At 42.0% G+C, this 27837-nt stretch overlaps 1 protein-coding gene across 3 annotated transcripts in view; it reads right to left on the bottom strand.

The window, feature by feature from the left end:
- Positions 1-209: 209 nt before the first annotated feature.
- The window catches only part of amfra (autocrine motility factor receptor a), a 68235-nt gene continuing 40607 nt past the window's right edge, over positions 210-27837 (bottom strand). Inside the window, exons 8-14 of one of the 3 annotated variants that reach the window (XM_085991045.1) lie at positions 22455-22565; positions 19861-20051; positions 18753-18856; positions 16966-17100; positions 16777-16863; positions 4163-4350; positions 210-2576 (exon numbers count right to left, since the gene is read on the bottom strand). In XM_085991045.1, coding sequence (XP_085847171.1) covers positions 2423-2576; positions 4163-4350; positions 16777-16863; positions 16966-17100; positions 18753-18856; positions 19861-20051; positions 22455-22565 — 970 coding nt within the window. In that variant the 3' untranslated portion in view covers positions 210-2422. The remainder of the gene's footprint in view (positions 2577-4162; positions 4351-16776; positions 16864-16965; positions 17101-18752; positions 18857-19860; positions 20052-22454; positions 22566-27837) is intronic. The other 2 variants (XM_085991046.1, XM_085991047.1) reach the window with 2 other exon arrangements.

The following is a 27837-nucleotide window of genomic DNA, read 5'->3' as shown; positions in this document are numbered from 1 at the left end:
AACCATCTGGTGAAAAATCTTTTGCAACAGGTGTTGAACTGCATTACCATAAGTGCCACTTATTTGTAGCACAAGGATAGTGTGTTTATAGTATCAAGTACAGGAAGGAGTACAAGGCCGACAGCACATGATCAATTAAACATTTGATATACACAAACTCCTTACTGAGAAGCAGCTTGAAGGTAAGAAAAAAGTTCACAATACTCATATTGGACAAACCAGAAAATGCATTTTATTTAAATAATTTTGTAAAAACAAAAATATGGTAATAGTGCTTAAAAATGTAAAACAAACTGTATATTTGAAACTATCTCAAAAGGAAAAGTATCACAGCAAGGCCTTTTGCAAAGTCTTACACTTTCACCCAACCCCAAGAGAGAGTTCGGTACAATATGAAAGGCTCTGAGACTGCTCCTTTACAATTGCACAATAAAGTGATCCTACCACAATTTACATCAGATTTGAGTTCAATAAAAAAGAGACAAAAATATAAGTAAAAACATACTCATTCACATTGCACTGACATCTGAAGGACCTCCGTCCCCCTCAAAATAGATCTACAAAGCTACTGTAAAGGCAGTATCAGCATCAAGCAGTTGCCATCCCTGCCTACCCCATGTCATGTGCAGAGGCTGAAGAACAGGTCAGAATACTGTTCCTTTGAGTATTCATAAAAATAAAATTGATTAAATCAACTTCAAATTCCATGTAATTTTGGTTGCTGAACTTTCTAAAAGTTGGCCAGTTAGTCCAATAGCAATGAACTAAGATCAAATGCTGGGATTTTATTTTTTGTTTCAAAAAGGGAGATTTTTGGAAGAATGCAATGCCTAAACTTATTTGTAACTGCAGCAGTGATTATTTTTTGGTAAAGCGTCCAAATACATTAGTCAAACAAAGCAGGAACCAGTAAGTACTCATGTTTTAGTGTAGTCAGCTGTCATTTAATCTGAATGTCTACATGTTGAAATATTCAGTAGGATTTAAAGGTCAGTACCCCATTATTGAGATATTGCATATCATTGTGAAAATCAAAGAGTGTATTCAAAATATATTGAATAAAGAAATAGGGGGGGGGAAATAAAAACAAAATATGAAGCAAATTCTTTGATTGTAGCGATTACACTGAATGCAATCGCGAAGTGCAATACTTTATTTAAAAGTAACGCTCGGGTCACCAAGTTGTTGCATGATCAGTACTGTAGATCCTACAGAAAATACCGTACAGCTGGATAAAATATGTCCAACCACTCCCAAAGATACAGAACTATAAGGACGTTTCTGGCAAATCACAGTCAACTTTCCAAACACCAGATACATCCCTAATGGACAGGATGCTACTTAAATATTGGAGAGTGTTTAATTTCCATGACATACATTACGAGAATGCATGTGGCTATAGAGGGAGGGATGTGCATGCTTTTAAAGGTAGCAAGTTCTGGGAAGGGGGGGGGGGGGGGGCGGTTGAGGTTGTTCAAACCCATTAAAAAACCTGGGCTTAAAATCTTAGTGAAAATACTGAATGTTGCACTCTCTCTGTAACCTGCCATTACACTGCCCCAACCAATCACACTTCATTTCCAACTAACCAAGTGAATAGCAACCCAGTAGGTAGCAAGAGCTAATCAATCCATGGCCACTACACGTGAGCTGAAACTGTTAGAGACAGCCATACAAATACTACTACTGACTGCAACAAATTACAGAATTATAGTTCAGATTACATGGGGCCATTTGGAACAAGAACAGCTAAGGACTCAAATAAAATCAGACACAGCATCAAAACTCTCTTATTCCAAAAAGACATGGAAGTTCCATGTAAGTGGAGAGGCACTTATTGCATATGACCTGCAGAAAAGGAAAAGGGGTGGGGGGAGGGAAGGCCATAAAATTGTTCCATGCTTCTTGTATGTGGACAAACCATGAAGAAACCAACATTACTGCCAAACACCATGGCGCATCAGGTCACTTTTCAGCACAGTTCTGCTGACAGGCCCCAAGGAGCTGTGCTGTCCAATGAGTTCTTGAAACAAGACAGCCTTTCACAGTACACCACAGGCAAACCTGTAGACTGCATATATTCCACAGTTGAAGAGTTTTAAAGTAGCCTTCAGACACTTGCAGCTAGTAAGAATTTTTTTTTTTTTTTTTTGGCAGGTAAAAAGCTGTTTACTGTTTTCACAAAGGCTGTATAAAAAAATAACCATCCATGCCATTTCCCACCCCAAATACTGTTGAGATCCGGCTCCATTAGTGCAGCCACAGTACATGTGATAGTACAACTCCCCAGCTCGATGGCATGACTTCGCAAAGTGGTTTGGGATGCTGCTCCCCCTGCTCTTGCTGCTGCAAGAAAAGCAGAGCTAGACGTGTGATTCATAAAGTGTCAAGATTCCAGGCTCCCGGTGTTGCGTCATCAGAACTAGGAGTCCTGCCGCTGCTGGAGACGTCTTTCGGCTGCAGCTGCCAAGGTTCGACGCCGCAAAGTAAGAGAGTCCGCGTTGAGAGGTGGACCAGAGGACATGCCACCATTAGATAAATTGTCTGCTTCATACTGGCTCCTATTTACGTACCGTCTGTGAGAAAATACATTTACAGATTGTTTGTTATAATAAGCAGCTATACAATTTCTGTCATCTCTCTCCTCCTGTGGTTCCCTCTACACTAGTAGACTACACACTTTTCCACAGATATGCAGTTGATCAGATTTCTAAACTTGGTGTGCTCTTAAACATGACCAGGCAGTGCAGAGGTGGATGACAGAGCAGTCTCTGCAGGTATGGGAGAACTCTACTGAGCCAACCAAATCTAAACAGGAACTCTGTTCATTCACTTTTCACAGCATCGGAGGATTAATATTTTTTAAAAAATCTTAACATTGCTCATCATTCTATTCTATGAGAAGTGCTAACAATCACAGGATGTCACATCATGACAAGTTTCTTGCTCTAACCGGGTGCATCTATTCACCTTGACATCAGGGAAGTGTTGAGATTTTTATATGTGCAGTTATATGTTTTGTTTCAATTCTGTAAGTAAGTGCAATGCTATTAACTAAATTCCATTCTCTTTTCCAACTCCCCCACCACCTATAAACATATCAAAGTATTACTAATGTATGTACTGCATGCTGATATAATGGTGTGTTGCTGCTTATTTTAAAACTCTCTTGTACAAATCATTCTTCGCCAGATAAATTTTTCATTGGTTGGTGGCGAGCAAGTGAACAGTATGTAGGTAAGAAATCTAGAACTCGGGTATGTCCAACATGTGCAAATTAGCTGCCACATTTCCTACATTACAACAGTGACTACACTTCAAAAATAATAATTGGTTGTAAATCGCTTTGAAACGTCCTGAGGTCGGCAAAGGCGCGATATAAATACAAGTTCTTTCTTTCTAACATTCAGAGCACCGCCACGGAGATGAATTATTTGATGCCTTTACTGTTCGTGTTATGCAACTGTCTCATACCCGAGTTTATACTAAGGCGGTTAATCAATGTTTTAATTTTTTTGAAGATTAAATTTTAACACGTTATTTGCGAAAGTTACAGGGAGTGTCTAGGAAAGAACGAGTTTTTGCTTAACAGCCCAGAGCTACAGCCTGCTGAACTGAGGTTTCCTCTTTAGCTGGTGGCTATGAATAAACACACTCCTTTCTCCGCTCGCAGCAAGCCAACTTCGCACAACAGTGCCCAATTCTTGTTTGAAAGAGCCATTTCTTTATTTTCATTTACAGTTATCACCGGTGATCAGTTTTCAAGGGGTCCACATTGCTCCTGACCACCCTCTTTTTTCAAATATAATTGTAAAAAAAGTGTTGATGTTGATATCCCTTGCAAGTTTCTTTTTGTATTCCTTTTTTTTAATTTTTATAAACTCTTACTATGTTTTGTCACCTTTTGTTAAGATGGATGCAGTAATCGTATCAATTAAACGTGTGATTAGAACCCAAATTAACAGATTAACATTTTTTAAAGAGATTAATTTTTTAAAATTTTTTTTTTTTTTTTTTTTTTTTAAATCGCTTGACAACCCTAGTTTATACATGTGGTCCAAGTCTCCAGGCATACCCACAGTCGTGTCACTGAATGTTCTACCTCTTATCAACCGGAGCCGAGTCACAAATTTCTCCCACCCCTCAGTAGCCTCCCCCATACCTCCGTGCTTGAAGCAGTAGTTCCTCTTTACGCTGCATTAACATTCGTTGTCTCTCATCTGCCGACTTTGAGAAGCGACTTCCCCGTGCCTCAAAGTCCTCAGTTGGAACATCAATTTGTGGAAACTCATTGCCAGCTCCAAATGTCTCTTCCACACTTTGGCTCAGTTCAAGGGCTGGATGCTCAGTCTGAGGATGTAAAGAGAGTCAGATTAATCATGTACCCTGGCATTCAACCAGACTCATGGTAAAATTACAATCACAAAAAGTGGAAACAAATGAATGAACACATTGCTTGTTGGGAAGCTCAAATCTGCAGAAGCCACCAACATGCAAAGTGGTACAGTAACTGCAGTTTTAACTTTAATTTCATCTGAATGCAGAACTAATGAGTTGGGTAGGTGAAGAACGGTAGGTTTTGCCTTGCACCAGATGGCAAGTTCCCAAATTTGGATCAGTTGTTATCTAAGATGCAGAACCAGGGTTCCTCCTCTATCATGGAGCAGTGAACATTAAGAAAAAATTTAATCCAGTTTATAAGGCAAGAGTTAATCAGACTGACCTGAAGTGTGCCAATTTAATACTATTGATTTGTCTTCATATTGTTAACCTTTGTTTGTTATGTAGGGAAGTATGAATCAATTTTAAAGTAGTGACTACTGAACTTTTGAACAGAGACCAACCCTACTGTACTGTAGGTTTCAATGTGAAGTAATCACAAACTTAATGAGGGATTTTAATTAAAGATGCGCTGGTGCATACTGGTTCCCAAGTTTCAGAAAGTTGTAATCAATTACAGTACATGGATGCTAGGACAAAAGTTAGTCCTGCAAAAGGAAAACATCTGTTTAAATATTATCTTTCTAATTAAAGTTTCTGTAAAATGGGGGAATTAGCTGGTGCTGAATGGTACAGAATGAAAGACACACTTATAATTAACGGCTTCACATGGTACAGTAGCAATTAAATGTAACAAGCGTGACATTTTTTAATAACGAAATAAGAGTTATATTGATCTCATTAGCCCAACGGAAAGACAGCTCGTTAGTAAGAAAACCAGCTTAATAACTGAAGTTGTTGATAAGGCACAGATCCAAGTAGGAATACAACTCGAAGGAGAATCTAAGAAAGTGGAAAGCATTTTCACCCATGTCAATCAATAGAAGCATTGTAAAATGATCCATTAGTCACTACTCTACAGTTTAAAGATGTAAAGCTACACATGTGAATAAGATGTGATCAGGTCACAAAGAATACAAAGTATTACAAAGTATTTACAGCACAGAACAGGCCATTTGGCCCAACAGGTCCATGCCGGCAATTATGCTCCACACGAGCCTCCTCCCACCCTCCATCTAACCCCATCAATATATCTTTCTATTCCTGTCTCCCTCATGTGCTTATCTAGCTTCCCCTTAAATGCATCTATGCTAGTTGCCTCAACAACTAGTTGTGGTAGCAAGTTCCATATTCTAACCACTTTCTGGATAAAGAAGTTTCTCCTGAATTCCCTCCTGGATTTATTAGTGACTCATATTTATGGCCCCTAGTTCTGGTCTGAGCTGCAAGTGAAACCATCTTCTCTACATCTACCCTATCAAACCCCTTTCATAATCTTAAAGACCTCTATCAAGTCACCCCTCAGTCCTCTTTTCTGGAGAAAAGAGACCCAGCCTCTTCAATCTTTCCTGATAGGGTATAACCTCTCAGTTCTGGTATCATTCTAGTAAATCTGTTTTGCACCTTCTCCAGTGCCACAATGTCCTTTTTATAACATGGAGACCAGAATTGTTCACAGTACTCAAAAAGTGTGGTCTCGCCAAAGTTCTATACAAGTTCAAAATAATTTCTCTGCTTTCCAATTCTATCCCTTTGAAATGAACCTCAGTGCTTTGTTTGCCTTTTTTATGGCCTTATTAACCTGCGTTGCTACTTTTAGTGATTTGTTTATCTGTACCCCAGATCCCTTTGTTCCTCAACCCCATTTAGACGATTATTTTCCAAGGAGTATGTGACCTCATTCTTCCTACCAAAAATGTACCAACTCACTTGTTTATATTGAAGTTCATTTGCCAATTACACCCATTCTGCAAGTTTAATAATGTCTCTGTATTTTGTCACAGTTCTCCTCTATTAACACTCCCCAATTTAGTGTCATCTGCAAATTTTGAAATTGTACTACTGATTCTCAAGTACAAATCGTTTATGTAAATAGTGAACAGTGGGCCCAGCACCAATCCTTATGGAACACCACTTCCCAAACTGAGTAACCATCTTAAACCCCTACTCTCTTTTTTGTTTTGGAGCCAGCTTGCTATCCATTCTGCTACTTGTCCCGACTCTACATGTTCTGACCTTACTCATGAGTCTACTAAGGCTTTTTGGAAATCCAAATATATTACATCCACTACATTATCCTTATCTACCCTTTCTGTTACTTCTTCAAAGAATTCAATAAGGTTGGTGAAACATGACTGTAGTGTATGTACCTTTAAGAGAAACTATGTTTTTTTTTGAAGCCCGTGTACTGTAGTACCGGTAGTGACCACTCGGGTATATAAGCCTGTATAGCGTCTTGTTTAGTTAGTTCACCTCCAGACTTTGTTCAGTAAACACTTGTTAAATCAACTCTTGCATTCCGTGTCTCCATTAACACATGGATTCAACAGTGGCGACGAGTTAGAAACGAACTTACCTGCAATTCGGCAGCACCTCAAGGAGATCGATTCCTCAGACGAAGGGCGAAGAAAAAAAAAGTGGTTTCACCAGCTAAACGGGCTGGTGGCAGGTAGTGCACTGATCCTTCCTGGGCGGCGGGCTGTGGCTCGATCGGATGGCTCTGCAGCGGGGCCGGGCAGCGAGTCGGAAAGCAGAAGCAAACAGAGACAGAGGGTGGAGCACTCAGGAGACGGCCGGCGCTGCAAAGCAGGTTGGCGTTCGGACCGAGCAAAGGGAGGGGAAAGTCCCAGAGAGTCCGACGGGAACGATTCTCCAAGTGACGGAGAAACTGTTTAAAATAAGTGTGTAAATAAAAAAAATAAAAAATAGAAATACCGCGGAGAACAGCGTTGGCAGCAGCGGGAAAGCGCGGGAGGCGCCATCTTGACTCGGCAGGGAAGAAGGAAAAGCGCGGGATGTGCCATTTTTGATTTTCAGGATGCCTAAGACTGGCAATATTACTGCTTTCGATAGTGATAGAGGATTGGACCACATATGTGGAAAGAGTGGAGGTATATTGCAAGGCGAATGAAGTAGCGGATGATAAAAAGGCATCGGTACTTCTAAATCTGATGGGCGCAAGGACATACGGGCTGTTACGAAACTTGATCACTCCAGCCAAACCGATGGACAAGAATTTTAAGGAGATTGTTGATACCCTACAGGAGCACTTAAACCCAACACCGCTGCTGATAGCGGAACGATTCAAATTCTTCAGGAGGAATCAGCACAAGAATGAAAGTAACGCTGATTACCTCACCGAATTACGAAAGCTGTCAAAGCACTGCCAATTCGGGGCAGGACTGGCAGATTCTCTACGAGACAAATTCGTCTGCAGTCTAAGCGAAGGAACACAGAAAAGACTACTTTCTGAGAAAGATTTGACACGGGACAAGGCTTTCAGTGTGGCTGTATCATACGAAGCAGCAGCAAGAGGAGCTGCAGAGATACAGCAAAAGCCACAGGGCTTCGGCACCCATGAAATGACACGGGGTTTCGAGAGATGTTATCGCTGCGGCAGATCCACCCATGACCAGAGGGACTGCTGGTTCAAGGACAAAGCATGCAGGCAATGCGGAAAGATGGGACACATTGCACATGTATGCAGATCTGGAAAAAAATCCGCTGACAGTAAAAAAGGTCAATAAGGAAAAGTACAGGAAGGTGCAAATGATGACGGACAGTAGCTCCGAAGACCAGAAGAGCGATAGCAACTCCGGAAACAAGAGACTAAGCTGTATCAAATTACATAATGTAATTGCCAAAGAAGATTACCAGACCATTTGGGTTACCCTCACGATAGCAGGGTCCCCAGTTAAAATGGAGCTTGATACAGGATCAGCTCTGACCGTCATAAGTCGACGGGATTACGAGCGGCTATTTCCGCATATACCTTTGAAAGACACGTCCATTATCCTGAAGACATATACGGGGCAGAAAGTATACCCCAGAGGGAAAATAAGGATGCCTGTTGTATACAACGGCAAGGAAATACAGAAGTTGTATTTATACGTTCTGCAAGATGGTGGTCCACCGTTGTTGGGACGTGAATGGATCAGAAAGATACGTTTAGACTGGCACGCCATTCAGGCACTGACGGTGACCAGTAAGAAAAAAAATGATGACGTCATACCTGGACGATTAAAAGAAATCTTGGCTAACGCCAAAGAAGTGTTTCAACAGGAACTAGGAACCCTGAAAGGCACCACCGCCTCAATAAAAGTGGAAGATGTGGCAATTACCAAGTTTTTTAAGGCAAGGCCGGTGCCATACGCAATTCGTCCAGCAGTCGAGGCAGAGCTGGAGAATTTGGAAAAAGCAGGCGTGTTATCCAAGGTAGATTGGAGCGAGTGGGCAACACCCATCGTCCCGGTCATGAAGAAAACGTTGAATAATGATAAATCTGAAGAACAGAGAAAAATTTGCATCTGTGGGGACTTCAAGGTGACTGTAAACCCGGTTCTTCACACGGTACAGTATCCTCTTCCAAGGATAGAAGATATTTTCGCCTCACTATCTGGAGGGAAACGTTTCACCAAAATTGACTTGGCACAGGCATATCTACAGATGGAGGTTGAGGAGACCTCTAAAAAGTATCTCACGATAAACACACACAAAGGCCTGTACCAGTACAATCGACTGGTTTTCGGAGTAGCATCAGCTCCAGCTATCTGGCAAAGAGCTATGGAGCAAGTCCTGCAAGGGATTCCAGGGACTCAATGCTACCTAGACGACACCCTTGTAACAGGAGAAAACGACAACGAGCACCTTGCCAATTTGGAGAAGGTGCTCACGAGGCTGAGAGAACGGGGCCTATGAGCAAATCGCCCCAAGTGCGAATTTTTCCAGAAACAAATATCATTGTGGCCATGTCATTAACGAAGAAGGGTTGCATAAGTCACCTGAAAAAATTGAAGTGGTCGTAAAAGCCCCAGCGCCTGAAAATGTCTCACAATTAAGGTCGTTCCTGGGATTAATAAATTACTATCATAAATTTTTACCGAACTTGTCAACGGTTCTGCACCCTCTTAACGCACTGCTACAAACGGGAGTAATTTGGAAATGGAGCGAAGACTGTAAACGTGCCTTCCATAAATGCAAAGGCTTGATCACATCCAAGGAAGTGTTGGCTCATTACAACCCATCACTGCCAATCAGACTGGCGTGCAATGCATCCCCTTACGGCGTGGGAGCGGTATTATCGCATAGATTCCCCGATGGCTCGGAGCGGCCGATAGCTTTTGCGTCACGCTCATTGAACTCAGCTGAGCGTAACTATGCCCAGATTGACAGGGAGGCACTCAGCCTGGTGTGGGGGGTGAAAAAATTCAACCATTACCTACACGGACAAAAATTTACCTTGTTGACTGACCATCAACCCCTCGTCTCCATATTCAACCCTAAAAAGGGCGTTCCCATTATGACAGCGCAAAGGCTACAGAGGTGGTCCCTTTTCCTAGGAGCACACCAATATGACATAGAATACAAAGGAACAAAACAGCATGGGAATGCTGACGGGTTATCGCGCCTACCGCTGCCAACGGTAGAAGAAGCGCCTACAGTGGACCTAGTGGAGATGTTCCACTCGACCATAGTGGAATGTCTACCAGTGACAAATTCTACCATTGAAAAGGAAACGAGAAATGACCCGACTCTCACGAGTCTACGATTTAACGGTGAAGGGATGGCCAGCACATGGCGAACCACTGTTGCCAGCATTCTCGCAAAGAAGAGAACAGCTGTCAGTGTGCGGAGGAACCTTGATGTGTGGATCCAGAGTGGTGATTCCACCCAAACTCCAGGATAAAGTGCTAAAGGAGCTTCACGAGGGGCATCTGGGTGGAGTGAAAATGAAGAACTTAGCCAGAGCATTTGTGTGGTGGCCAGGTATCGATGGAGACATCGAAGAAATGACCAAGAGCTGTCTAGGATGCCAGAAGGTCCAAAACGCCCCACCACAAGCCCCTCTACATCCATGGGAGTGGCCCTCATCTCCATGGCAAAGGGTACATATCAACTTTGCTGGTCCATTTATGGACTCAATGTTCTTAATCGCGGTGGATGCACACTCCAAGTGGCTGGAGGTAATAAAGATGTCCTCCACCACCACAGGAAAAACCATCACAGTATTAAGGACCATATTCGCCAGGAATGGGCTGCCTGAACAGATCTGTTCTGATAATGGACTGCAATTTGTATCCGAAGAATTCAGGAAGTTCTTAAAAAACAATGGGGTTAAGCACTACACGTCCGCCCCATACCATCCCGCCACCAATGGATTAGCTGAAAGGTTTGTCCAGACCTTCAAGAAGGCCATCAAGGCCATGGGTAATGAAGACATAAATCTACAACATAAGGTAGATAACAACTTGTTTGCATACAGGAATGCAACACATGTGGTTACAAACCAAACCCCCGCCATGATGTTTTTCAATAGAAAACTAAGATGCCGGCTGGATTTGATCAAGCCAAACATCAGAAGGGACGTAGAGAACCCGCAATTTCAAAGCATGAATGAAAGGCCAACTAGAACCTTCCAGATAGGTCAACAAGTTTTGGCCCGGGACTACCGTACCGAGAAATGGCAGCCTGGAACTATTTGCACATGACTAGGACCGCTGATGTATACCGTGGACATTGGAGAAAGCATAATAAGGCGCCAGGCTGACCAGATCACAGAGTCATCCGAAAAGGGACAGCCTACACCACAACTCTATACGCCTAGTGATGAAGCAGATACCCATAGTATCTACCTCCGATCCGGTGATACTGGAACCAGATACTGGCATTCAAGCCGAATCGACCTTGCCAAAAGAACCTACTACACTACCGAGGCGTTATCCGGACCGAGTCAGGAAGCCTCCAGAGAGACTGAATTTGTAATTGATTAACTTCAGCAAATGTGTAGATTATTGTTCTTGTAAAAATGTTATTTAATGATTACTTAAAATGTTATGTACTATTTATCTAAAAGGGGAGGAATTGTAGTGTATGTACCTTTAAGAGGAACTATGATTTTTTTTGAAGCCCCTGTGTACTGTAGTACCGGTAGTGACCACTCGGGTAGATAAGCCTGCATAGCGTCTTGTATAGTTAGTTCACCTCCAGACTTTGTTCAGTAAACACTTGTTAAATCAACTCCTGCATTCCGTGTCTCCATTAACACACGGATTCAACAATGACCTTCCTTTTTGGAATCCGTGCTGACTACTCTATTATATTTTCAGTTTCTAGATGTTTTTCTATTACATCTTTGAGTAAAGATTCCATTATCTTTCCTACCACTGACATTAAGCTAATTGGTCTATAGTTCCCTAAACTTGTTCTATCCCAGTTTTTATATATAGGGATCACATTAGCTGTCCACTAGTCCTCTGGCAATATTCCCTTGCCTAATGATTTTTTTAATATATGTAATAGTACCTCAGCTATGTCTACTCTAACATCTTTTAATATGTGCAGATGCAATCCATCCAGACCAAGGATTTTATCCTCTCTAAGTTTGATTAGCTTATCAATGATCTCCCCCACCCCCCCCCAACCTTTCTATCTTAAATGTCTTCATATCTTTTTTGATCTCTTCTAATGTCAGGTCCACCATATAAATGTCAAGTCTCCCTGGTAAATACCGAGGCAAGTAATTATTTAATATTTCTGCCATTTCACGGTCATTACCTGCGAGTTTATCGTATTTATCTCTTAGTGGCCCTATCCCTATCCTGATTTTTGTTTTGTTATTTATGTGTGTCTTACTATTTCTTTATATTCCTTGCTAATTTAATTTCGTAGTTTCTCTTGGCTTTCCTTATTGTTTTTTTGACTTCTTTCCTAACCTTTTCATATTCCCTTTTGTCATCCTCTCCTTTATTGTCTATGTACTTAGTGTATGCCTTTTTCTTCAGTTTCAATTTTGCCTTTATTTCTTTATTCATCCATGGTGTGTCATTGCTGGCTAGTTTGTTCTTGCTTTTTAGTGGGGCATATTTCTCCTGGGTGCTATTAACCACCGTTTTACATGCTTCTCAATGTTCTATTTTTTTAATAAATTTGTTCCTGGGATATAGGTGTCGCTGGCAAGGCTAGCATTTTATTGCCTGTCCCCAATTGCCCTCGAGAAGGTGGTGGTGAGCTGCCTTCTTGAACCGCTGCAGTCCACGTGGTGAAGGTACTCCCATTGTGCTGTTAGGGAGTTCCAGGATTTTGACCCAGCGATTATGAAGGAACGGCGATATATTTCCAAGTCAGGATGGTGTGCGACTTGGAGGTGATAATATTTGCCAGTAAATTTTCCATAGTTCCATTCTCATCCCCTTAAAATCATCTTTTTCCCCAATTTGTTACTTTGTTCTTTGTCTTAATATTCTTCTCAATCTTTATCTTAAGCCTTATTGTGCTGTGATCGCCATTACTGAGATGTTCTCCTACGCTTACTTGGCTTATCTGTTCTAGTTCATTTCCTATTACTTGATCCAGCAGTTCTCACTCTTATTGGGCTTTTTACTTATTGGGCAAGAAAGGAGACCTGCACACATAGTAAAAACTCCATTCCCTGTGCCCCTTTTGCTACCTCTTCTTACCAGTTTATTTGGGGGCGTAGTTAAAATCTACCATGATTATTATTCTATGTCCTTTACTCATTTCATATATTTGTTTACATATTTCTTCTTCCACTTCCTTTCCACTATTAGGTGGTCTGTAGTATACCCCAATTAGCGTGACCGATCCCTTCCTACCTTATTTCAATCCATATGGATTCTGTGTAGTTTACCATATATGGACATTTTAATAAGGAACCTGTAGCTTAAAAAGGTATAAAAAGTGGTATATTGTAATGAACATTTGGATTCATAAGGTGTGTACAGCCTAAAATACGGAGCCCAGAACTGTAACGCATTTGAGTCCCCAACCATCAGGTGTGGTTGTAACTGCTACCTTTTAAGTGCATGTTTAAGTACTATTGCATGTACTGTATATGCTTAATAAATCTATGAACACTTTACCTCAATGTTTTTAAAACCTTATTGATTGAGGAATAGTTAAAACATCTAATCATCGATCTTCGGGTAAGCATTCTCCAAGGCGGCCTTCGAGACACACGACAACGCAAAATTGTCGAGCAGAAACTGATAGCCAAGTTCCGCACTCGAGGACGGCCTCAACCGGGATCTTGGGTCATGTCACGCTACATGTAACCCCACCTGACGTAGGGTCTCACAGACTCGAGTTGTCATTGGCTTGTTCTCGCTACACAGATGCGGCCAGACCTGCTCTGATTTCCAGCAAAAAAAAAAGTTTTTTTGTCTGTTTTTTTGTTTTTCATACAGACCCCAGTATCTGCAACATTTGACCCCTTGTGACCCCACCTCATTGTTCTTTGATGTAATGTTTTCCTGACTAACCTGTTTGGACACCATTCACACCTTTGATTACTGTGATTATCTCTCTGCCGAGGTGTGATAAATGGCAGTTAGAAAGATTACCTGTAATCATCTGGCATTATTCTCTGACTATATAAGCTGTGTCTTTATGCATCTCGCCACTTCACCTGACGAAGGAGCAGCGCTCCGAAAGCTTGTAATTTCAAATAAAACTGTTGGACTATAACCTGGTGTTGTGTGACTTCTTACATTAATCATAAATAACAGAGATGCCTCCCAGTGGTGAATCACAGAAGAATTGGTTCAGCGCAGCGATCTGGACACTTCTCAAATAGGAGGCACGCGAGGTGACAATTTTGAAATAATGAGATTATATTTTTTGGCACTTAAAAAAAAATCCCGCAAGTCTGAATTGAAAGTTTATAAAACAGAACATTAAATGGGAAGTATAACATTTATCTGAACTCATGGCCTCACTAAGCCTTCCATTTCTCGCTAATTAAAGCAGGGCACTTTGAAAAAAGTTTAAACAATGAACAGTATAATTCAGGATTAATTTCAAATATTAAAACCTGAGCAAAGTAAATTTTTAATAACATAATTACAGCTTGGGTTAAATGGGTCACATCTGCGCCAATAAGGGCAGGTCTCAGAGTTCCCAAATTCAACAGAAGACTCTGTTGTTACACAGAATCCATTACATGTCAGGAAGCTCCACACCTTATCCAATATGCTCAACAACTTGTATTTATATAGCGCCTTTAACATAGTAAAACGTCCCAAGGCACTTCACAGGAGTATTACAAGACAAAATTTGACACCGAGTCAATTAAGGAGAAATTAGGGCAGATGACCAAAAGCTTGGTCAAAGAGGTAGGTTTTAAGGAGCATCCTAAAAGGAGGAAAGAGGTAGAGGCACAGAGGGGTTTAGGGAGGGAATTCCAGAGCTTAAGGCCCAGGCACCTGAAGGCATGGCCATTAAAATCAGGGCTGCTCAAGAGGCCAGATGGATGGTTGTGGGGCTGGAGGAGATTGCAGAGATAGGGAAGGGCGAGGCCATGGAGGGATTTGAAAACAAGGATGAGAATTTCAAAATCAAGGCATTGCTTAACCAGGAGCCAATGTAGGTCAGCGAGCACAGGAGTGATGGGTAAACAGGACTTGGCGCAAGTTAGGACACGTGCAGCCAAGTTTTGGATGATCTCAAGTTTACGTAGGCTAGAATGTGGGAGGCCAGCTAGGAGTGCATTGAAATAGTCAAGTCTAGAGGTAACAAAGGCATGGATGAGGGTTTCAGCAGCAGGTGAGCTGTGGCAGGGCAGAGATGGGCAATGTTATGGAGTGGAAATAGGCAGTCTTAGTTATGACATGATAGCAATTGGCTGTAAGCAATTGTGGATTGGGCTACCATTGTACACAGCAGTTAAAAACTCATGATTTGACTTCTATACGGGGCTAATGTTGCTATCAAGGTGGTACAAGGTATCGTGTGAACTGGAGGTAGCTGATGAAAACTCTCCATACATCCCAAACACCAATTTTAATACCTTGTCACATTAAACTCTGAACAATTGCATTTAGTTTGGACAACGTTTAATGTGATACAATTGTGCAAGGTAGAAAAAATAATGGGACAGACATTACAAATTTCTTGTATACATGTAACAAGATTTCATTCCCAGTCAGAGAATACCAACAGAACAACAACCATAGGAGAGAAATGTGTGCGCTAAAAGATGGGGCTGGAAAAAGGCAACTCCTTAACATAGGGCTGTTTTGGGTCTGGTGGGTTGAACAGGAACCACTGAAGCTCCTAAGCAGTTTAGCAAGATTCAATCATATGCTCAGGCTGTCTGACTGCAACTGCTTGCAATTACAAAAAATAAAGCAGAATACTTTTTAAAAAAACATTTGGAACACTAAGATGAAGGACTAAAGCCCACAATGCAGGACACTACCAAGGTTGAAAATTGTATAACAACTTGTATTTATATAGCACCTTCAACATAGTAATACGTCCCAAGGAGCTTCACAGGAGCATTAGAAGACAAAAAAATTGACACTGAGCCACAAAGGAGAAATTAGGGCAGATGACCAAAAGCTTGGTCAAAGAGGTAGGTTTTAAGGAGCATCTTAAAAGGAGGGTAGAGAGGCAGAGAAGTTTAGGGAGGGAATTCCAGAGCTGAGGGCCTAGGCAACAGAAGGCTACCAGTGTACACAGCAGTTAAAAACTCATGATTTAACTTCTATACAGGAGCTAATGTTGCTATCAAGGTGGTGCAAAGTATGTGAACTGGTGTTAGCCAATGATAATGATATCCACCAACGGTTGAGCAATTATAAATCAGGGATGCTCAAGGAGGGCAGAATTAGAAGAGCGCAGATATCTCGGGGGGGGGGGGGGGGTTGTGGGACTGGAGGAGGTTAGAGATGGGGAGAGGGGAGGCCATGAAGGGATTTGAAAACAAGGATGAGAATTTTGAAATCGAGGCGTTGCTTAACCAGGAGTCAATGTAGGTCAGTGAGCACATAAGGGGAAATTAGGGCAGATGATCAAAAGCTTGGTCAAAGAGGTAGGTTTTAAAGGTAAAAGAGAGTTTAAGTAATTCAGATAGTGCTGGGTGACACCAAGCTTAGTTTTTAAAAGGCCTGAGCATTGGAGGAAGGAGAAAAGACAAAAGTGGGTAAGGAGTTGATGTCCAGCTTTGAGAGTCTTTTTCTTTCACATGCCAAACCTGGTCAATAAGGACAGGTCTCAGAAAAGAACGTGTTAGAGACAGTGGGATCAGTCTTGATTTCAACACAATAAGAAAGGAGAGGAAGAACACTGCAGGGTGGCATATTTGTAATTTGGAAGCAGCACCGAACATCACAGTATTGATGAGAACGAGACCTCACCCATGAAATAACTTATTACATCCTGACCAGGTATACGAGAGGTGCTAGAAGCGTCTCCCCTTACAGAAGAGCAGTATTCCAAGTCTTGGATAATCAAGATGTAGTATTGAATATGAATTACCTGCTCTTCACTGTTTATATCATCTGGATTACCATCGTCGTCCTCCACAACAGGACCATTCAACGCTGGTCTACTTTCTTGTCGCTGCTGAAGTGCATTGAAGGGGGCAGGGAGATGAGTAATGGACAACAGAAGTTTTAATTAATATATGGTTTATTTAAATACATGTAAACAAAAAGGAACACTAACCTGCTGGGGAAAGGGGACCTGAATTCTTCCTTCCAGTATGTTATCGGTGGTAATTTCTATTGAGCGCGTTAGCTGTAGGTCCTGGAGGACGAGATGGTATGGAACCTGGGGAAACATCTCTTGGATTTGATGAGCCTGTAGGTAGTAATGATGCAATAATTACACTTGGGAAAAGAAACAGATTTCTGTAATTCAGTGTTAATCCCTCACCACTGGGGAATAAATTTACCACTTCAAATTAATATATACTTTGGATAAAATTCAGATGGTATTTCCTTGTATAAACAATTAGAGCTTGGATTTTCAATTAATACTGCCAACAGGAAAGCTGCAAAATCTGTGAAGTCTGTAGGGACTCAAACACATCACCAGGCAAAACCAAGTAGGCTACATTTGACTGTCTTAGAACAGAGATGAATTGATGAATTGATACTAAGTGGTCCTATCACCACAAATTCTATTCCTTTCACCTCCTGACTCCCCAAAGCCTTTCCACCATCTACAAGGCACAAGTCAGGAGTGTGATGGAATACTCTCCACTTGCCTGGATGAGTGCAGCTCCAACAACACTCAAGAAGCTCGACACCATTCAGGATAAAGCAGCCCGCTTGATTGGCACTCCACCCACCTTCAACATTCACTCCCTCCACCACCGGCGCACTGTGGCTGCAGTGTGTACCATCTACAAGATGCACTGCAGCAACTCGCCAAAGCTCCTTCAACAGCACCTTCCAAACCCGCGACCTCTACCACTTAGAAGGACAAGGGCAGCAGACGCATGGGAACATCACCACCTACAAGTTCCCCTCCAAGCCACACACCATCCTGACTTGGACCTGTATCGCCGTTCCTTCACTGTCGCTGGGCCAAAATCCTGGAACTCCCTTCTTAACAGCATTGTGGGTGTACCTACACCATATGGACTGCAGCAGTTCAAGAAGGCAGCTCACCACCATCTTCTCAAGGGCAATTAGGGATGGGCACTAACTGCAGGCCTAGCCAGTCAGCGACGCCCACATCCCATCAATGATTAAAAAAAAATAATAAATTGGTTCAGGATGAAGCAGACAAATGGCAATGCACCAAGCCCACCATGCAACTGCTCAACAGTATACCACAGCAAAATCAATCATTCAGCTAGTTGACATAGCTAGCTCCATAAGTTTGTCAGCTCTCCAAATATTAAATTAATATGGATCTTGATTCAACAGCAGGGGTTCTACATAAAATATGCAATCCCAGATTGGCTCCACCAGCAGCTCCAAAGCTTAAAACAGAGCATAGGGTTGACTGGAAGACACCATTATGTGTACAGATCTCATGTGTTAACATTTAGGATAGGCCCTTTAATTACATGATTATAAAACCGGCACAATCCTGTGAAACAATCGATCTTCCATGCAGAAATGAAGGGACCAGAGAGAAAAAAATGACAATGGCGGCCTCCATGCTATAATACACTGCTCAGTTAAGATTGGGGGCAGCAAAAGGCAGGCTGCCTGCTCCCATGCTTTTTCCATGTTGCTCTGTCGCCAGTTCAGCTCCAGTTTAACTTGCTGTCTCCTGGAGATGAAAGTGCCATATACCTCCCCTGGAATGGGATCAGGAACTTACCATGTGCCGAAATAACAGCAGCAAACCTACATCTCATTTCCTTACACCTCAGGATGATTATATAGCAATCTGCTCTGTGTCACTAAGACATCTCTGTGACTCGAGTCATTACTGATGTGTACACTTGGAAATGAACATTAACAATACACACTGTATTCTCCTGTTGAGCTTACCATAGCATTGAGTTGAGAATTGTTGGCCTGTGCAATGCCAAGGATATTCGTTGTATGCATCACTTCCACTGAGAAACTAGGCAGCCAACTGGCAATCCGAGATCCTGTAAATCAGAGTATTCAGTCTTATGCTGTAATTATTTTTGCAATGTTGGGATTAGCTTGTTGTCACACACAAGAGATAGGCAGGAAGTGATTAATAAGTTACTGTGATACAAAAACCGAACTGGGGAATGTGGTCCTGAGAGTGACTGAGGATTTAACACCATTATTTTTTTAAGTTAGCATTTTCCATTATAGCGATACGGCACATAGTGAATCCGTATAAACAATTTATGTGAGGTGCTGAAGGAGGTATACTTCCATAGCACTTATGAACTCAGCTGTCTTACAACTATTACTGATAGCATGCGGTCACATTCAGTCACAGTATAAAAACCCTGTACTACTGCCAACTGTGTGTCCTTTACCAACATTTGACCCAATTACAGTTTACATTAAGTAATCCCCTGCATAATTTAGATATGGTTCCCATGTAGAGTTGTGCCAGTACGATAGTGTAAAATGTTCTTGTGCCCTATGGGAAATCAGAGTGCTCAAATCAGATTAAGTCAACTCTTGGGAAAAGAAATCTCTTAAGCATCTCCAGACCATTCTCTTGCCCAGAGTATTGGGAAGGGGAGGGGGGTTAGGGGGAATCACCTGCTCCCAGGGCTCTGCCAATGCTCCTGGTTAGTTAGCAATTCCATTAAAATGGCATAGCTGTCTTATCCACTAGTTTACCTCAGAACAGCACCACCCTGCACATCTTTCTCAATTTCTAATACTGCTCCAATCCTTTAAGGCCTGTTCCAGTTCTTTCCCTCCAACATAGTCAATGTGCCCCATCCACCAGCAATCTATTCCAAAATATATATTGCACTCCCTTTAGGAGTAATTTCCTGTAGTTAAGTTGTTATTTTTGGTTAATGAAATGTTGCTTCTGTTACTCCAATTTTCTAAATTACTAGGTGATAATTAATAAAATAATTTTGCAGTGGTTTGAAAACTTCAAAAACATTTATACAAGGTTATGGTAAATGCTTATTACTAAACATGAGTAGCTTACCATCAAAATGGAAGAAGTGGTTGTGATGGTTAAGATGTGGCCTGCCCTCCACAACTGGCACAGGCCCTATATTCTCATCCAGGTTGTCTTGCTGCCGAGGCTCACCAGCACGGTTGTCTTCATTAATGTTGAGCGACATTCTGCAGGTGGGACAAGAAGTGTCCTGCTCAAGCCAGGAACGCAGACAGGAGCTAGTGATGTAACCAAAGATGGACAAATCAGTTGCTACATAAAAAACCCTACAAAGGGTATCAAACAAACCCACCTTAGATATGAAGTTACTTATGGGTCTTGAGATATTGGTTATATCACATTCACAAAGATACAAGATTCAGTGGTAAATTCATCAAGATATATAGGCTACATTACTGCACAATGATTGATGATCTCATGTGTACTTGTGAATTTTTAAATGTCAAAATAGGAGCTCTATTTTAAAACAGAAGAAAAAGTTAAAAGCAGAAAAAGGGCATCCGACACATCCGGACTCATCCCTCTCGTACTCTTATTTATCTGGCATCGATCTGTGTTTTGAACCCCCTACCATGCCATTGTTCTGACAGATTATTCCAAAAATTCAACACTATTGGAACAATTTTTTTTATAACAATTAAAATGTATCCCCTCTAGTCCGATTAGTCTGACTTCCTGTAATAAAACATTCAGGCTTCATGTTATTTATATCATTTAATATTTTTTATAACTTGAGATCATTCCTTAACCTTCTCTCTGGACTACAGATTTTAAGCTTCTGTAATCTTTTGCTATAGCTCATTCTCTTTAAATGGAGCATCACTCCCATTACGCTCTTCTGTATCCTCTCAGGGAAAGGAAAGTAACTTGCATTTATACAGCAATCATGCCTTCACATGCAATGAATTACTTTGATATAGAATCACTGTTAAATAGATAAATGTGGCAATCATTTTATACACAATAGCCCACAAACAGCAGAAATAAATGCTAGTTAATTTTATAGTCTCTTCATTAGCCCATCAAGTACCCCCATTATACTGATTTCAAAATCCTCCAGGAGATTCCATGTATTACAATAATTGGATTACAAGTCAGCAATTTCCTCCTTGAACACAGTTAAGCGATTCTATTTTCACTTCACTTTCAATTACTCCACCACTCTTGACCTTTAGAGCCTAATCTGCTCCCGAACCATTATTTCACTGCTTCGATATTTTTAAAAATGTCCTATAATTGTGTTTTACTTGCAAGAACCAAGTCCAAATGAGATTCCGCAGTGATATTTATGCCAGTGTCAAGAAGCAGCCTCGTATCACATCTACTAATTCCGATTCATGTCATCACACTTCGATTAAGACGCTCTCTATCTGTGAGGGGTTGGCTGCCGTCACCCATTACTACTACATTACCTGCAGTATTTCTGTAACTATAAAATTAGTCACCTTTTACCTGTCCTGGGGGTTTGTAGCAGACTGTATGTCAACCCTGTCCTTTGCCCTCTTGTGACTGTCATTTTTTTGTCATCATTACGAATTTGCACAACACCATAGACAGTGTAGGAAACACCACATAAATGATGGCATGTAGTCACAAACACACTTGTGCATTATTTATTTGTATATAAAAATTATACACTCACTCTGCAAAGTTGCACATTTGTGCTGTAAGATCCAGCCATAACATACATGGGAATGAGTTACACAGCTGTGAAAAACAACCGAGTTCAGAAACTAATTTACAATATTAGGGAGGGAAAAAAACAATCCTGTTACAGCGATGTAATTCATCCAGGAATTACTCTAAAATATGCAAATTAAAATAATTCCTTCCACCCTTGATTTTTTTCCCCCCCCTCATCTCAGAGTGCTGACTCCAGTTGAATTATCATCCCAAACTCAGCAACAAACTACTGATAATCACTCAAGTAGTCATTATTTGAGAGTCCAGTCATTAAAATCCAAGCTATTTTACCACAGGGGCATTCCAATCAAACCCAATGCAGTCCACGAGACATCCATACACGTGCACTTGGTGGTCACTGAGCAACGATTGAACAGGAACCGTAGCCAATTCCTCCCCTATGCCCAATGGCACGGAGCCCAACTTTAGCAAATCCACTGTTACCCTGACTTAGGATCACACAAGAAATCCATTTAACCAGAGCCACCTGGGGAGCCAACAGGGTTAACCTGCAGCAATTAGAATTAATATAATGCACAGATAGACATGACACCATAATGTGACACCCTTACAAGTTGGCCACACTGAGAATTCTGTCTTCATCATGCTGCCTAAGGATCTTGGAGAGTGTTGAGATACCTCCATGTAGGAAAAGGATGAGGAGCAGTTTTAAAATAAAAAAGTAACTGCACTCTTAGCTGTAATGCACAAACAAAACAAGCAGAAACCTAGCAGCTGCTTTGCCCAATTGTGAGAGGTGTGTGGGAGGGGGGGCCTGAATTGAGGGGGGGGGGGGGGGCGGTGGGGGGGAATGAGAAATAAATAATTGGATGAGGAAAAAAAGATTGCGTCTTGCAAAGTTTTCTGCACTTCACAGCTGTGATATAAAAATCTGCCCAGCCCAATCTGCTGACAATTATAAATGTTGGATTACATACTTGTGGAAGAGATGGCCACACGGGAGCTTGCGTGCAGACTGCATCGAGTCCCAGCAGATGGCACAATCATCATTGTTGGAAGCCAATTCTTCAGGAGTGGCAGCTGCAAACCTGTCAAAGTTAATTCAGGGACTCATTATTGTAAACCCCAGTTGGTCTGTGGGAATAATGTGACTTCAGACTCTCCATTTGTTATGTTGAGCTCTTTTTATTGGTTAATAATTTACTAATTGGTAAGATTTTATATTTTAACAAGCCACAGTAATAATGACAGCTCCTTGCTCACCACCTACTTTACAACAGTGACTACACTCCAAAAAGTACTTAATTGGCTGTAAAGCACTTTGGGACATCTGGTAGTTGTGAAAGGCGCTATATAAATTCAAGTCTTTCTTTTGCCTCTCTGGCCCTGTCATCATGTCCTATCAAAAATAATTTTTGTTCAAAAAGTTAACAACTGCTTTGCTACCTGGCCCTGGCACCTTAGTTTACCCAAACTAATTGAAGATAGCATTCTGGATTGCTACATGGAGGTGTACTTTCAATCTTCTCTTGAACCTCGTCAATGAAAGCTGGGAGTCTGATTTCAAACATAGAAGAATGATCAAAGATCATGTATATGGTGTGAAATCCAAAATTATAGACATGCAAATGTGGATGTAAGGAGCACAATAAACTATCTGAAACCATTTAAAATTTGGTGAAGTTATGTGAGTTTATATTGAATACTCATTTGTTATTTAATTAATTGGGTTTATTACACATTCCCATCTATTTCAATAAACATCAGACACTGTGCTGCAGATGGTGGGCTAGGTCACAATGTACCAGGTTCAAAGATCAGAAAAACCTACACACAGCTGTGACTTAGTCACTGTGTTTTACAATAGATACATTTTTAAATCACTACTGAACTTCAAACCCTTGCCAACAAGCTACCTGAAAAATGGTTTCCACAGCTCCCAGGTTTTTCAGCAAGCTCAGCGCACCATAGAAACAAAGAAACATACAAGATAGGAGCAGGAGTACGCCATTTGGCCCCTCTAGCCTGCACACAATACTCAAGATGTGGTCTCACCAAGGCCCTGTACAACTGCAGCAAGACATCCTTGTTCTCAAACCCTCTCGCTATGAAGGCCAACATACCATTTGCCATGACAGCACTGCAAATCCCAAGTCTGAAATAAATCCCTTGGAAATTCTAAAACCCATCCGCAGCTACTTTGTAAAGCTGAGCTCGCTTTTATGACCACCACACGTTAATCTGTTACATACTAGATTTGGTACATGGCGCACATGTTTCATTGAAAACTTTCATGATAGCCTCGCCCCAAGGGCAAATGTAATATACGATTTGTAGTGTCGGTTATGCCTGTAGGTAGCACTGTGAAAGGAATTCTTAATGTAAACAGTGTCACACCTTCCCAGCCACACAGGATTTTAAATATAACTTTTTTTTTTTTTTTTTTTAATTTGTTCATGGGATGTAGGAATCACTGGGAATGCCAGCATTTATTGCCCATGAAACATAGAAGACAGGAGCAGGAGTAGGCCATTCAATGAGATCATGGCTGATCATCCAAATTCAGTACCCTGTCCTTGCTTTCTCCCCATATCCCTTTAGCCTAAAATATATCCAAATCCTTCTTGAATATATTTAATGAATTGGCCTCTGCTGCCTTCTGTGGTAGAGAATTCCACAGGTTCATCACTCTCTGGGTGAAGAAATTCCTCCTCATCGCTGTCCTAAATGGCTTACCCCTTATCTTTAGACTGTGACCCCTGGTTCTGGACTTGCCGACCATCGGGAACATCCTTCCTGCATCTAGTCTGTCTAGTCCTGTTAGAATTTTATAAGTTTCAATGAGATCCCCGCTCATTCTTCTAAACTCCAGCGAGTATAAGCCCAATCGACCCAATCTCTCCTCAGACGTCATTCCTGCCATCCCAGGTATCAGCCTGGTGAAACTTCGCTGCACTCCCATGGCAAGAACATCCTTCCTCAGATAAGGTGACCAGAACTGCACACAATACTCAAGGTGCGGTCTCACCAAGGCCCTGTACAACTGCAGCAAGACATCCTTGCTCCTGTACTCAAACCCTCTCGCTATGAAGGCCAACATGCCATTTGCCTTCTTAACTGCCGACTGCGCCTGCATGCTTACCTTCAGCGACTGGTGCACAAGGACACCCAGGTCTTGTTGCACTTCCCCTTCTCCCAATCTACTGCCATTCAGATAATAATCTGCCTTCCTGTTTTTGACACCAAAGTGGATAACCTTGCATTTATCCACGTTATATTGCATCTGCCATGCTTCTGCCCAATCACCCAACCTGTCCAAATCATCCTGGAGTTTCTCGGCATCCTCCTCACAGCACACACGCCCACCCAGCTTTGTGTCGTCTGCAAACTTGGAGCTATTGCATCTAGTTCCCTTGTCTAGATCATTATTACATATTGCGAATAGCTGGGGTCCAAGGACCGATCACTGCGGTACCCCACTAGTCACTGTCTGCCACTCGGAAAAAGACCCGTTTATTCCAACTCTTTGCTTTCTGTCTGCCAACCAGTTCTCTATTCAAGTCAATACCTTGCCCCCAATCCCATGTGCCTTAACTTTACACGCTAATCTCTTATGCGGGACCTTATCGAAAGCCTTTTGAAAGTCCAAATACACCACATCCACTGGTTCTCCCTTATCTATTTTACCAGTTATATCCTCAAAAAATCCCAGTAGATTAGTCAAGCACGATTTACCTTATGTAAATCCATTTTGACTTTGCCCGATCCTGTCACTGTTTTCCAAGTGCTCTGCTATTACATCTTTTATAATGGACTCTAGCATTTTCCCCAGTACCGATGTCAGGCTTACTGGTCTATAATTCCCCGTTTTCTCACTACCACCTTTTTTGAATAGTGGGGTAACATTAGCTACCCTCCAATCCATGGGTACTGTTCCAGAGTCTATAGAATGTTGGAAGATGACCTGCAATGCTACTTCCTTAAGTACCCTAGGATGTAGATTATCAGGCCCTGGGGATTTATCGGCCTTCAATCCCGTCAATTTCCCTAACACCATTTCCCTACAAATACTGATTTCTTTCAGTTCCTCCCTTTCATCAGACCCTATGTTCCCCAACATCGCTGGGAGGTTATTTGTGTCCTCCTTTGTGAAGACAGAACCAAAATATGTATTTAATTGGTCTGCCATTTCTTTGTTCCCCATTATAAATTCCCCTGATTCTGACTGCAAGGGACCTACGCTTGACTTCACCAATCTTTTTCTCTTCACATATCTATAAAGAGAAGGTGGGGGTGAGCCGCCTTCTTGAACCGCTGCAGTTAGTGTGGTGAAGGTACTCCCACAGTTCTGTTACAGAGGGAGTTCCAGGATTTTGACCCAACGATGATGAAGGAACGGCGATATATTTCCAAGTCAGGGTGGCGTGTGACTTGGAGGGGAACTTGGAGGTGGTGGTGTTCCCATGCGCCTGCTGCCCTTGTCCTTCTAGGTGGTAGAGGTCATGGGTTTGGGAAGTGCTGCCAAAGAACCCTTGGCGAGTTACTGCCACGATTATTATTCTTCCTTAATTTTTGTTGGATTTGCACATCTACATTTAAAAAAAATGAACCTCTCAGATAGCCATTTGAAGTAGAAACCGATTTACTTGCTCCAGCTATGCTGCCCATTAGGTAAACCTTAGTAATGATAAGCAAACTGCACTGATTTCTTTCTCCTGAATCTCAATCTGAAGTGAAATACATAAAAATAAAACCGGAATTGGTGATCACAGCTCCTCACAGACATGAGTTGCCGAACCCTGACTCCGTCATTTCTGTCTGTAAGCTTTTAAGTGCTAGGCTTGACCATTCTCCCTTCTGCTGCCTAAAACTGTGAAGTATGCACCTGTCCCTCATTAAATAGCCCTGCAAACCCCACCACCAAACTTCAAAACCAGATGTGGCAAGCCGCCACCCCCCTGCCACAGATTGGGACCCCAGTTGTTTGTTTCACACCCACCCCCACCCCACTGACCCCTCCCCAACCACTGACCAGAGTTTCATATACACGATCGTGGATATCAAACATAGAAGCAGAAGCTCTGAATAAGAGCCTCGATCTCTCCCCACACCTGCCTCAGGTGCAAATCTAGGCCACCCTTCCCGACCAAGAATATTTCCCTGCCTTGGCTCTCCCACTGCCCTCCTCATCTCCCTAATACCCCCAGATCTGCAGTGGGACAACCTGCATTTCTATCAGTTCTCCTCACATACAGGAAGATATCTCAAAGCACTACACTGGACAAAACAACAGACATGCAGTATAGGGAAAACTGGAGATGGTTAAGGTGAGGAGGGAGGGGGTAGGTCGAAGAGGTCAATGGAATGGTTGAAGTGCAGGATTTATAAAAGCAGGGAGGTGATAAGGCAATGGGAAAAAGGCAGGCAGTATCAGAGTGTGGGTCATGGAACTATATGAAAGTGAGGACGAGAATTTTGAAGTTAACTTACTGATGCATGGATAAAAAATGGAGCTTGGCTAGGATGGGGGATGGTGGGCGGATAGGATTTCGTGCAGCTGAGGAAATGCGATGCAGCGACTTTGACGTGTTCAGATTTGCAGGAAGGCTGGATTGGACACCATTACAGAAGTCGAGCTTCAAGGCAATGAACCCACTGACTAGGGTTTCGGCAGGAGTGTATTTTTTTGGGGGGGGGGGGGGGGGTAAAAGGGGTGGAGTCAGCCAATATTGCAGGGGTGCAAGAAAGCAATCTTTTATTGAGGCAGAGAAAGGGGGCAGGGGGAGGGAGGAAGGTAGGTTAGCACCATATCAAGCAGCACACAGAGTTTCTGCATCCCTTTACTCAGCTCAAGGTGGCAGTCAAGGCTAGACTATAATCACAGCCTTAGTGTTAGTAGTGGCAAGGTGCAGGATCTGGGATTCATTGTCATCATATCTGGAACCATATGGATATCATGAAGTTAAACTGGTGTATCCAATATATGTCAAGTGAAACATTAGTATATGCTGGCAGCTGCTGATAAATACCCTAGTTTGCTGTTCTTTGGAAATGAAAATAATCCAAAAGAAGATCTTGAAAATTGTCCCCCCACCGTTAATTTTAGCCCATGAAACAAGACCTTTTTTTATATTCGTTCCTGGGATGTGGGAATCACTGGCAAGGCCAGCATTTATCTCCCATCGCTAATTGCCCTCGAGAAGGTGGTGGTGAGCCGCCTTCTTGAACTGCTGCAGTCCAAGTGGTGAAGGTACTCCCACAGTGCTGTTAGCGAGGGAGTTCCAGGATTTTGACCCAGCGACGATGAAGGAACGGCGATATATTTCCAAATCAGGATGGTGTGAAACTTGGAGGGGAACT

This window comes from Somniosus microcephalus, chromosome 6 (genome assembly GCF_052327205.1).
Source record: "Somniosus microcephalus isolate GS21.2 chromosome 6, FLI_Smic_1.0, whole genome shotgun sequence".
NCBI classification, from domain to species: Eukaryota; Metazoa; Chordata; class Chondrichthyes; order Squaliformes; family Somniosidae; genus Somniosus; species Somniosus microcephalus.
Note: the sequence above shows the minus strand (reverse complement) of the source record. Positions and strands in the feature narration are given on the sequence as shown.